The sequence below is a fragment of the Montipora foliosa genome, chromosome 1, assembly GCF_036669935.1.
Source record: "Montipora foliosa isolate CH-2021 chromosome 1, ASM3666993v2, whole genome shotgun sequence".
NCBI lineage: Eukaryota > Metazoa > Cnidaria > Anthozoa > Scleractinia > Acroporidae > Montipora > Montipora foliosa.
In genome coordinates, this window is record NC_090869.1 from 67,970,069 (window position 1) to 67,982,568 (window position 12,500).

The window sequence follows — 12,500 nt, forward strand, 5'->3', positions numbered from 1 at the left end:
CAACGCCAAAGCGTTCATCAAAGTCTGGCAACCAGGCCACACACACACTGCCTGGTATGATCAAATCAGATAAAATAACTTCTGATCCTTAATCATCCCCATACAATGATGGAAAAATTATCCCATTATTATCCAGTCAAAATGTTTTAGCAGTTCCCCAACCAATGAAATAAGCCCCAACTTGCATGAACTAAATTAAACGTTATAGATATGTTTCTTTCGGAAACAAGTCACTAAGCCTTCTTTATCAAGCCCTGAAGCTTTATCTGTTTTTCTGAAGGACAACATAGGATAATGTTTTGGATAATGTCTCTGTGGTGTTGTTCGGAGAGATGTCGTGATAGTTGCTACTGTACAGAATGTTAAAAAAATAAGAACATACTGTGCATCACAGTAAGTCAGAGCACAAGAACTATCGATAGCTACACCGTATTACCTTTCTTCTAGATTACGTCCAGTCCTCTTTAATTTTTTCAAGTGAAGCTGTCATATTGCGTAAAGAAGCCTGAAAAATTCAGGACTTTAACAGCATTCATAACTACGAAGATCACAGCTTCACTTGATTCCATATTCACACTTCATATATGATCAATTTCATATATCATTTCATCCCACCAATGACCAGCTCCCAATGTCAGTGGCTTCATAGGTCAGTTAGTGATAGCGTCGCACGGGTATAGCAAGGTCACTGGTTCAAACACCGTTGAAGTCGGTTAGTCCTGAATTTTTCAGGCTTATTTACGCAATTGCAAAAATTGCATTCATAACTGCGAAGAACGCAGCTTCACTTGATTTCATACCCACAGTTCATATATGATCAATTTCACATATTATTTTGTCGTTGACTCTTTAATGTAACTGACTTAATCAGGTAGGAAACAACTCTCCAGTATCTTAATTATTTTACTTTTTGTCTGTTTTTAGGCACGTCTCTTAGTGGTGACACAGAAGTTTTTGTTAATACTTTATATGGTAATGTACTACAATAGTATCATTGGAAGCTGACTACTGGCGATACACTCCATTTAATTTAAGTGGCTAATACACAAACTGTTTTTCTCTCTGTTCAATTCTTGTTGCAAGTCACAACATGGGTATCATCTTCCAATGAGAATAATACACTATATGTTTCTATTATGAATTCTGACTGTTAACATAATTTGTGTACTTGGCTGTCACTTCAAATATTCTCCTGGTGCGTAATCAGACGTGGGGACACGCATTTGTGATCATAAAGTGCTTTTCTCCGGATAAATTTTTCTCTGACATAATTTTCGTTAAAAGAGAAGGTTTCTTACGATAAAATTAGGCATACCTACATGTAGGACACCAACCTCTCTGAGAAAGAGTTCAAGAAAGTATAGGCAGTGATACAGCTAGGGCAATTAATTCTAAGGATTAACTTTAAATTGGAGATAACTTAATATTATTTAAGGGTGAACCTTCCAAAAGGCCAAGACACAATCCATTTGATGGCAACAGCACTTTGGAGGATAGTGGCACGGTATGTCTTTCGTGTAGGTTTGTAATTTAACGTGGGTGACCACATCGGCCGTAACCTCAAGACAGGCTTCACATATAGACACAGAAGCCGGTGATTTTCGGTGCCTTGTATTTGACTTGGTAAAAAAATAAAAAATATAAGTAGATGTCTCTCTAAGTAAATATTATAATGGGATCATTCGTAGCAGCTGGGCACAGGGCCATATATCAAAATGCTGCCACAAATATCTTCAAGCTAGCTTCTGTAATTTTAGTAGAAGAAATGCTTTTGATGTAAGAAAGTGATTTTAAAAAGTATAGACAAAAGGCTTGGGAAATTATTTGATTTTGGACAAAACGCACGTGAAATTATTTTCTAATTTCACCAGTCACCATTTGATGACCCATACCTACTATTATTATTAATCATTGTATTTAAATACCAATTATTCCCACATTTGGGGTGCAGATCATTATTAATTAAAATTACTTTTTGTTTTCCAGGTTACATTCCCAGGCAGCAACAGGGACTACAGCCCTGCTCAGTGCCAGTCAAAAAGCAACAATAATAACACTGATTAAGTAACATTAATATTAATTTATTAGCCAATATCAAAAATACCATATTACTCTTTGTTTGTCCCTCCAAAATTTTGCATAAGCATTGTTTGTATTTTCTCTTGGGACTTACAATGGTCCCAAGAGAAACTGGAAACAATGCTTATGCAAAATTTTGGAGGGACAAACAAAGAGTAATATGGTATTTTTGATATCGGCTAATTAATTATCTGTAATAACAGTAAGTGATTAACACGTACCAATCGTAATAACCGATGTTTTAATCAAGTGAGGAACTGGGCATGAGAGTTAAAGAAAGATAGAACAAGAAACTTACACGATTTCCCCTTATAAAGATGTAACTTAAGATGCGTATGATAGGTTTGAGATACAGTTTCCATCAATTCGCTGATTCTTTGTTTTAAGGTGTACACGAGCAAGTCTCACTTTTGGTAAACGAGCTTATAATTGTATACAAAAATTTGGTTACATCAACGGAGTTGATAATGTAAATTGGCCACCGTACAGAGATTCTAAGAGCTTTTAGAATCTCTGTACGGTGGCCAATTTACATTATCAACTCCGTTGATGTAACCAAATTTTTGTATACTACTTCCCCACCGACGCAGCACCACAGTTTCTTTAGAAACTATCCCTTCATTCGAGCTTATAATTGTACTCCAGTTCAGTCTATTTGGTTATTTTTCATTTCATTCTCTTTTAACCAATTTTTCACCTGTTTAGAGCATGGGTACCGGTATCGATAGAATTCCAGTAGGGAATGAAAACTGTGTTAATGCAAATGTATTTGACACTTGGATGATTAAGATTGGACATATCAAGGGCACCGTTCGAGTTAAGTTATGAGTAGGGCCTGGAAGCCACCTGCAAAGAGTGCGTGTTAGTACGTATACATTAGAACCCCTGTAACTCGTACTCGGATAACACGAACTCCCCCGCGAACTCGAAGTAAGTCCCATTTCCTCTGGATTTGACCCCTTTTTTCAGTAGTTTTAACTCGGTTAGCTCGAACTCGGATAACTTGAATTCCCCGCTAACTAGAACTACATTTTGTTGACCTTGAACCACATTTTTTACTGTCAAGAATCATAGCTGCGCATATCCTCAAGTAGAATTGTCATTAAAACAACATTAAAGCAAAATATTATGAAAAATTGATTGTGTGGACATTATTTTCTTGGGGTGAGAGGCATCCAGTTAGAGATGTAATATATCAAACACGAGAAGGAGTGTTTCATCGGATATCCAAACACCGAGAAGCGAATTGAAAAACGAGGCCGAAGGCCGAGTTTTTTAACCGATTTCGAGGTGGTTGGATATCTGATGAAACACGCTTTCGAGTGTTTGATATTGCTTCTCAAAGGAATCAGTATTTTAAGAGATATTTGGGATCAAAGTTGGCGAAATTATATGCTTATTAAGACCGCATATCCAAACTTCCCTCACGGTAGTGATTTCTTTTGTTTTTGGCTTATGAATTATTAATGAGTTTGAGAAAGAACTATCAAACGAGCAACACTATTAAACGAGACAACATGAGATACAGTTGCAGTTATAAAAGGCGTAATCGGTAAAGTGGAGATTATAGTTTTCTCTCTTAAAAGAGCTGAATGAGTGCCAGTTTTAAGGTCTCTTAAAGTGGAAATTTAAAGGCGTCTCAAAAGTCGCAACTTTCAGGGTTCCAAAAAGTGGCAACTTTGAGGCGTCTTAACGTCTTAAACAACGCAATTTGAAGGTCTCTTAAAAATGGCAATTTTAAGGCCTCTTAAAAGGCACAATTTTGAGGTTTCTTAAAAGTGGCAAATTTAAGTTATCTTAAAAGTATCAATTTTAAGGTCTTCTCTTCAAAGTGGCATTTTTAATGTCTCTTAAAAGTGGCAATTTTAAGGTGTCTTAAAAGTGGCAATTTTCAGGTCTCTTAAAAGTGGCAACTTAAAGGCGTCTTAAAAGTGGCAATTTTACGGTCTTAAAAGTGGCAATTTTAAGGTTTCTTAAAAGTGGCAACTTTAAGGCGTCTTAAAAGTGGCAAATTTAAGGTCTCTTAAAAGTGGCAATTTAAAGGTGTGTTAAAAGTGGCAAATTTAAGGTCTCTTAAAAGTGGCAACTTGAAGGCGTCTTAAAAGTGGCAACTTTAAGGTGTGTTAAAAGTGGCAAATTTAAGGTCTCTTAAAAGTGGCAACTTTAAGGCGTCTTAAAAGTGGCAACTTTAAGGTGTGTTAAAAGTGGCAATTTTAAGGTCTCTTAAAAGTAGCAACTTTAAGGCGTCTTAAAAGTGGCAACATTAAGGTGTGTTAAAAGTGGCAAATTTAAGGTCTTATAAAAGTGGCAACTTAAAGACGTCTTAAAAGTGGCAATTTTAAGGCGTCTTAAAAGTGGCAATTTTAAGGTTTCTTAAAGGGGGCTTACAAAACTTTACATAATTTGTGGCCATGATTTATATAAGGTGCTTTTTGGATAATTCTTTTTATTAATTTTTCATAGGGGACTTAGCCCACATACTCATAATGATCCAGTTTTCGTTAGTATAGTTTAAGATGTACTCAGCACTATAGTCTCTACCTTATTTCCAGCCACTCTGGCAAACATCGGGTTTTTCGGCCGAAGACGGTCTCAAGTAAGTGTGATTTCCAATGCTAGAATATTAATAAATACTGCTTTTCCCTTCTTTTGCAAACTCGTTTCAAATTTAACTTCTTGTTCACAGGCCAGATTACTGACAAGGGTTTTGGTGCCCAGTTTGATAAGACCTTACAATTTTTTTTTTCTTTCTGTGCCAAAACGGCAACGACTTTCACCAGTACTCTCGAGCTCTTTTCAACCAGCACATAAGACATACTAAACCATAGCCAAGGAACCTCCACTCCCACAAAACACTACACTAAAATGTTGGATATAAAAAATGTTATCAATCAGGAAAAAACTGTAGTTTAAAATCGTTTGTGTTTGTTTTGAAATTTTCCTCGCGCCGCCATTTTGGATTTTACGTCGTCATACGGTACTTGCTATTGTCATGCGCTCTTTTTGTCTCTAGCCCAAAGCAGCAACCGGGTGACGTCTTGAAGTTAAAATGGCGGCCTGAGAGAAATTAAAAAGCAAATATTGGTCGTTCTGATATCCAATCTTTGGGGAATCAAACTCACTTTATTTCCTATTTTTCTGGTAAAGGCGAATTTAAACTGTCTTAACAGAGTAAAATCGAATTTGTCTAAGTATGTAGGTTCTCTTTAAATTTAACAACACCAAAAGCCCAAGAAACCATGTGTGCGAAGTGGCACACCCCCACATAACTTCAAGTACAGTTTTCAGTTCAGGAGAATACTTCTATCTCGGCAAGTCCCTTCCTTTTCTTAGTAGAGTTGTTTATTGTGGACCAAGTCAGCACTGATACTGAGCAAGGGTAGTCTTTACTTTTCACATACGGTGTAGTACATTACAATTAACTGCTCAATCACGAACAAAGATGTGACAATCCGTGTCTCTAACTTCGACTGCGCGCAGCATTACAGATGAAAGTTTTCGATACAAAAGGCGCCCTTGGTATCAGTTCTCGCTTGCAAGATCTCACGTTAACGTTATTCATATATTGTTTATGATTTCTCCCTTTTGGCCGGAATCAACTCTCACAGTTTCCCACGTGTTAGTTATTACTTTTGGTAGTCCCCCGTTGGAGAACTTCAATTTTGACCGCTGGTTTTCGTTTGCTCATTGATTAACACACAAGACATGAGTGACTCACCTGTTTCTATATCTAATTTTTCACGTTGTTGCAGTGTATTGCGTTTTAGGCGTTAAGTTTCTAACGCTTCATGCATTGGTATGTAGTTACGTCATGCGAGATTTTGAAGGAAAGAAATGTCATTCGACGGCATCTTCTTCTGATCAACACTGCTCTGAAGCAAAACTGTATTTTGTTTTACTTTAATTGTGCTATGTCCGACTGCTAGGAAATTCATAATCCTTTCCTTGCCCCCGTCCTAAACAATTGTACTTCTTGTCACTGTTACTTAGTTAGAAATTGTTTCGTTGTCGTCTCACTGCAGAGTGATAGAGTGCAAAGGTTTATTATTTTGTAGATAGATCGCCTCCAAGCGCTGTTTCTTGCGGTAATCGAGGAACAATTCCTTGGGCCCTGCTTATTGCGAGACTCAGAGAAGCGGTCAGTTATGTTTGGCGATGACACGCTCAGAGTTGGCGCATAACTCAGTTTTGTTGTGGTTATTATTATTTTTCGTTTTCCTTAATTTTTGATTTTGAATTTATTCACCGTCGAAAACATTTCCTAAGAAAATTGAGCCTTACTTCGTCATTTATCCTTCAGTATACAAGAAGCTTAGAGGACGAATTTGCATAGCTGTTTGGATGAAGATCAGTAGTGCAAGATGTTTATTCTGTTTTACTCTGGTGGATAACTTCAAAACCAATAATCTAGTCTTGAACATTTGATTTATACCATGCTTAGCTGCGAGGAATTAGCATAATTTTACTTATAATTTCCGGTAACTTGCAGGTGTGTCTCTATCATAAGCTTTCTCATAATTGGATCCGTGTAACCATAGCGTTAGTTTTTCAAGTTGTAAAAGCAGTTTCCATCGAAGATGAGTTGACGTGTTCAGTTTATATTGGTAAGCGTCGCTTAATTAAGTTCACTTGAAAATACGCGCGGAAGGTATCTGGTAAGTTCTGATTAGTATGGTGACCTTGTGCTTTTGGATGTGACTTTTGTCATCCTCAACGCCAAGGAACGACTCATTTCTTCCCTTTCTTTTAAAATTGTAATTTACAACGTTTGTCCTTGCTTTGATTAAAGTAAATTGCAGAGCAAAAGTTGTCTTGTTGTAAGAGTTTGTTTACAAGGCCTCACATTCCAAGCTTTGCGATTAAACATAAACCGCGCAAAACAAAGGAGGACCCAGGAGGGAGGGTTGCGTGGGTTGCATCCCCCTCCTTAGTGTTAAGAACTTGCAAAGTTGCTTTATTGAATCGGTGTGTGGAAAAGCGACAAACTGTACTTCCAGTGTCTTTTAACTTCTCTGGAATAAAAAAGCAGAAAAATTCATTCTTTAAAACCCACCGTATGATTTTTTTTCTGAAAAGCTACAATTGTAAATGCGTCTACAGCCAAGACCCCTAGCCTTCCATCTAAACTTATAATCCCCTGTTTAAACAAATGCTGGAACCACTTCTGCAAAGAAAGCCAATCCCGTAAAGCGTTTGCCCAATAGTCCCTCAGTGAGTCATGCAATGCTTTCCACTTTAATGGCAAGCAAACCTGGAAAAGTTTAAATCGTCAAAATGGCTTTAGAACGACTTTAGAACGCCTCAGCTGCCACAAAGACTTCAAAATAACACAAGAGCAGACTAAAGTAAGTTTCTTTTATTTAAATCCTTTACTACAAGTTGAATTTAGAGCGATTTTCGAACCGTTTCATACATTCTCTTAAATGGCTGAAAACGTAACGCAATACTGTCACGTATGTGAATCACAAACAACGTCTGGGCCGCCTATGATGTGAGATGAGCGATATATCGATATAGGTAGATGCCTTATTCAACGCTTATCGTAAATGCCCAAATATGCCCCAGGCCGTTTTTAAACACCGACCTCGTAGAGTTCACACCTCTTATGTATGGAAGCGGAGTTTTTTACACCTGATGCGTCTAATCTTTACTTGTGTGTCATGAACCACAAACTTTGCTGGAGTTAATTAGTCTACCAGTTAGAAACCATGAATATATTTTTACCCTGATATGAAGTTATATTAGCCTGGACACATCTTTACCCCAAAACGGTGGCCGCTTGGTTGTTTCCTCTTCCAACAGCAGTTGAGATGAGCTTATTTTTTAGAAGTGTTGGGCTCTTTCCCTTGAAAAACAATGCACCCAGTTCTACACAGATCGGAGCAAACTGACTTAAAAACGCGTTGAGAGGTAGTTTTACGTTTGAGTGGCTAGAACGATATCTTGCAAGTGCGTGTTTTGATTAAGTAATATTATTTTGGACAGAAATCTTTTGCCTCTTTTATTATTCAGACAAAAAACCACAAACGAATGGGCAAAATGCGGATATTAAATCATAACAATGAGTCGTTCTTAATTTATACAGGAGAAAGTGTATTTTTCTTCCCTAAATGATCACCAAATTTTGGAAAGGTCAGGGAGAGCCGCGGGTGATTGTATCCAACGTTCATCTGGGCTCACGGCCGTCGGGCAGCTTTGTACGTTCGAGCAGATCGCGTAAACTTGCGTTTCTTCTGTGACGGGAGGACTATGCAATATATGTTTGTAGCTCGTAGAAGAATCTTGAAGTGGTTAATAAGTGAAGGATGTAAGATCCTTAGCCTCTTGTTGCTGGCAAGATTTAAGGCTGTCATTAGGGAAGCAACGACAGCGAAAAATTCACATATAAACCGAGATTTAAATTTCTTTGGCAATTTGACAGTTCTAGGGATCAGGTAAGTTGTGCCTCTTTAGCGAAAATGACGGGTAACCGAATAGGTAGGGTCACTCCTCAAACTCAAAGCGAGAATTTAACGATTAGAACGTCCAGGATCACCTTATCCTGAGACTTCAGAATTGGTTTGCTTTACATCATAGTTCTGCTAGCAGAGGTCTCTTTTCTTTTGCGTTCGCTGGATTGACGAGTATGGAAAAAGACACCTCTGCCATGGGTCGAAAGTCACTGTGTTGAGCATGTACGGCGCTTACTTAGCGACCGAATCCTTACGTCATACTTCATGTTGTGTGGGCTCACTTAACAACAGCGGAATTACTGTAAAGGGATGCGCGGGACACAGTGGGCTCAAGTCACAGTCAGCAAACATATCATGGGGCATGCGGTTTGAAGAGTGCCTTCCAAGGTTGTGGACGGCGGTTGGATCAGAGCGAGTTTCGATCCATGGCAGAGGTATCTTCTCCCGTACTCGTCAACCCAGCGAACGCAAAAAAAAAGAAACCCTGCTAGCAGGGAACGAGGATGGCTACAAAATCGACAAAAAATGAAGAAAGCGCACGTGCCGAGCCACTGTACTGCTAATTAAATCTTTCGTTTTCTGAACTAATCGGAGATCACGTATTTATTGCTTAATTAATTTCTTAACTCCGGAAAACACGACTCTGACCTCACAAGATTCTTGGCATGAGCAACTTAGTTTAGTCTACTTTGTAACGGCTCAGAGAATTTGCAAATTCGTGGAACAACTATGGGGACTCGGATGGCTCCATCTCGTGCCACTTCAGACGCATGAGGAAAATTTGAACAAAAGGCCTCACAAAATCCACCCTATTAGGGGGAAACTAAATTCTAAGTACAGAAAAAGAGTTGTTGCCTAGGAACGCCAGTTCATAAAGAAGAGTTTCGCATGGAATTGTCCTTTGCGCAAAAAAACAGACAAACTGTAGTGTCAAACACGTAGTAATGTGGTTGTGGTTTGAAAGAGATGAAAAGACCTTCTCTAGAACATAACTCTAGAACCCGAATTTATGTTATTTGGGACTTGAAAATCTCTAGTACGGTTTGTTGAAAGATAGTCAAAACCCGTTCAAATGTTTTCTGTCAGATATACGTGTAAAACTATGCTTGCCATCAATCTGGCTGAGGAAACATTATTAGCAAGACCTGCACATTAATATTATTTTAAATTTGACATAAGTTTTTAATACTGAATTAACAATAATCCTACAAAACAATAAAGCGCCTTTTGAGGGAGATTTTTTTTTACCCTTTGTTTAAGAGTAGAATGGCATTCTATGGAATTTCAGTGAAATTATGAACAGACAGCTAACAGAAATGAATATTCCAGATGCGGTTTGCTGCTGTTGTCCCATTGCCACTCTTTTCCACAGATGAAAAACTTCAGTTTTTAGAGTACAGGTGACATGACGTTTCAAGCACTGCTACGCATGCGCACCGAACCTAGGACCCCGGATATAACATCTGCCCCTTCAAGGGAAGCATTCACTTAATCTCAACTTCTCTGCAGGAAGTTCATCTTATCCTGCTTTCTTTACTGGAGCCAGAGCTAACCACTGTCCTGTTAAATTTAACATTGTGTAGAGGCACTGGGTCTTGGACCTGCATGTGGCTGAAACTAACTGGATGCTGTGATGTAATAAATTATTGCATTAGTAATCTTGGCCTGAAGGCCAAAAGGATGACGATTAAAAGAGAAACGTTATTTTAGAGATGAAAACTCCAGTTCCCCTTTGTTCACCAGATATGAATCCTTTTGGGCGGGGTTAACATGGGGAAGGGTGAGAAACTGGGATTATTCCTTTTTTTGTTATTTTGATCACAGGGATTGCACATTAATGGGTGCTGGTGAGAGCACTCGCGTGGACAGTATGTATATCTTAGTAACCCTGAGTGGCCAGAGTTTATGCAAGTTCTTGCTCTTAGAGAACTGAGGTGTTTAATGTGTCCCTGGTTAAATAAAGTGTTCATGTTCTTGAAGGGCTGGGAAAAGTGAGGATGGAGATAATACAAATAAACCTGTTATAGCGAATAAAGATAATTCAATACCACACTGTAAAGAGGACTGGGAAGACTCGAGGAAGCCACCTGCCACTGTTCCTAACCACGTCCCACCTACCGCTGTGGCACAACAACCTTCAAAACCAACACATTCAACCAACACAAACACAGGTAAGGGAGCAAACAGGAATAGTAGACTATCCTTCTTAGACTGCTTTTGCCAAGGCTTGAGAGACATGTCAACTAGAAGCAGACTTTTGGGTTTTCAGACAGCGGAAGTTTTTTAAGCAAACCATCTCTGTTTTAAATCTTCCTTTTGTTGTGGCTGACAAAAGGAGACTGCCTTTGCAAGATTATAGATAAATTGTGTCATCGAAATGGAGAATTTTGGCCCTGCTTTTGTCAGCTCCTTTGCTACACAAATCTGCACAGAATCTAATGCCGAGACCGAAGTTTAGGTTCTTCACAGGGTTCGTGCAACTCCTTGAAGTTTTTGAAAAGCCCTGGAATTTAATTTTGGACTTCAAGGGCGCTTGAAAAGCCCTTGAAAAAAATGATTTTGTGGAAAACTGCTTGAAAACTCCTTGAATTTTTGCTTGGGTGAAAATTGTTGAGATTGCATCATGATAAGTTTAAAGAGACATTTCAAAAATCTGAGCCCAAAATTGACTATTATGGAAACATTAAAACCTAAAATTAACATGTCCATGGTGCACTTGCAGGATGTGGTAAGGAATATCAAGGTAGGCTTTTTCAGCAAAGAAAACACTGAAACACTATGTATGGCATAGAAATCCTCTTATTAAAGACTCTTATTAAAGACTCAATTTCTGGCTCTTGAAAACTCCTTGAATACTCCTGGAATTTTATAGACAAAATCCAGCACGAATCCTGTCTTCAGTTTGTTATTTCAAATCTCTTTTTTTTCTTTAATCAAGTAGCAAACTTTATAGAAGATGCTGAAGAATGCTGCAAGAGCTAATCTATTTTGTCTCTTGTTTACAGGTTGGGGAAATACAGAAAATGCTTGTTTGATAGAGTAAGAGATTAATAACTGTTTTTCATTCATAGTGTGTTTTCAATGTGACACTGAACACTATTAGTAACTGTAAGGTCAGCTATATTATTATACGGCAAGGAATTCTTAGACTATGTGGATCACTCTGATTGGCTGCTTTTCGGTTGGGATTTTACAGTACGGACCATTACCATAGAAACGGTCCTGGTTTCCAATTCAAGTTGAGCAAAACAAAAAGTTTTTAAAAAGTGGAATTTAGTTTTTTCATCACAGCAGTATAGCAAGCGGAATTTAGTTTTACATATAAAAGGTTACCATAATTTCAAAGTTTGCTGATGGAAGATGAAGATTCACAAGGCGGAATTTAGTTTTTTCATCATGACGATATAAAGAACAAGCGGAATTTAATTTTACATATAAAAGCTTACAGTTCAAAGTTTGCTGATGGAAGATGAAGATTAACGAAGTGAAGTCTCTGATCTCTCAAAGAAACGATGCCATAATTATAATAAACAACTTACTAACCTCACTTTCTCTGGACTGTATTGGAGAATATTGTCATGACCTCGGGCCAATATTCCCCAGTACGGCCATCACGCTTAGTTAGTGAGAAGTTAATAGTATGGGTGCAAACTTCTCCACACAAAAAAAAAAACAATGAGTTATGTGGTATAAACTCTCATGATTGGGTTGCTACCCCAACTGAAGTCGAAAGACCAAACAACAGAAGCAGTAATTTCGACTAAAAACAATAGAAACTGCCACATATACTACAATACAAAATTACAGGGAGTTACCAGACCTCCCACTCTGCCCACCAAAACCTGAGAGTGTTGATAAAAACTGCAGCAACCCTTTTCTCAAAAACCTGAACTTTTAACACTAAAATATGATAATAAAATTAATTCATACCTTATATTTTGTTACTCTTGCAGTACTTCCAGTCTGTTC

The 12,500-nt window shown here is 38.0% G+C and overlaps 2 protein-coding genes and 1 long non-coding RNA gene across 3 annotated transcripts in view; all 3 read left to right on the forward strand.

Annotated features, from left to right (window-relative positions):
• LOC137980578 (uncharacterized) overlaps window positions 1-3,203 on the forward strand; it is a 5,284-nt gene extending 2,081 nt beyond the window's left edge. Inside the window, exons 3-6 of the long non-coding RNA XR_011118537.1 lie at window positions 1-54; window positions 925-972; window positions 1,436-1,504; window positions 1,987-3,203. The exon at window positions 1-54 is cut by the window's left edge and continues 45 nt beyond it. This is a non-coding gene — a long non-coding RNA (uncharacterized lncRNA). The remainder of the gene's footprint in view (window positions 55-924; window positions 973-1,435; window positions 1,505-1,986) is intronic.
• Window positions 1-12,500, forward strand: part of LOC137980584 (uncharacterized) — a 131,965-nt gene that overhangs the window by 66,765 nt on the left and 52,700 nt on the right. The gene's annotated exons all lie outside the window — the stretch shown is intronic.
• Window positions 11,255-12,500, forward strand: part of LOC138002016 (uncharacterized) — a 10,096-nt gene continuing 8,850 nt past the window's right edge. Inside the window, exons 1-2 of the mRNA XM_068848180.1 lie at window positions 11,255-11,259; window positions 12,485-12,500. The exon at window positions 12,485-12,500 is cut by the window's right edge and continues 70 nt beyond it. Of these exons, the coding sequence (XP_068704281.1) occupies window positions 11,255-11,259; window positions 12,485-12,500 (21 nt within the window). The remainder of the gene's footprint in view (window positions 11,260-12,484) is intronic.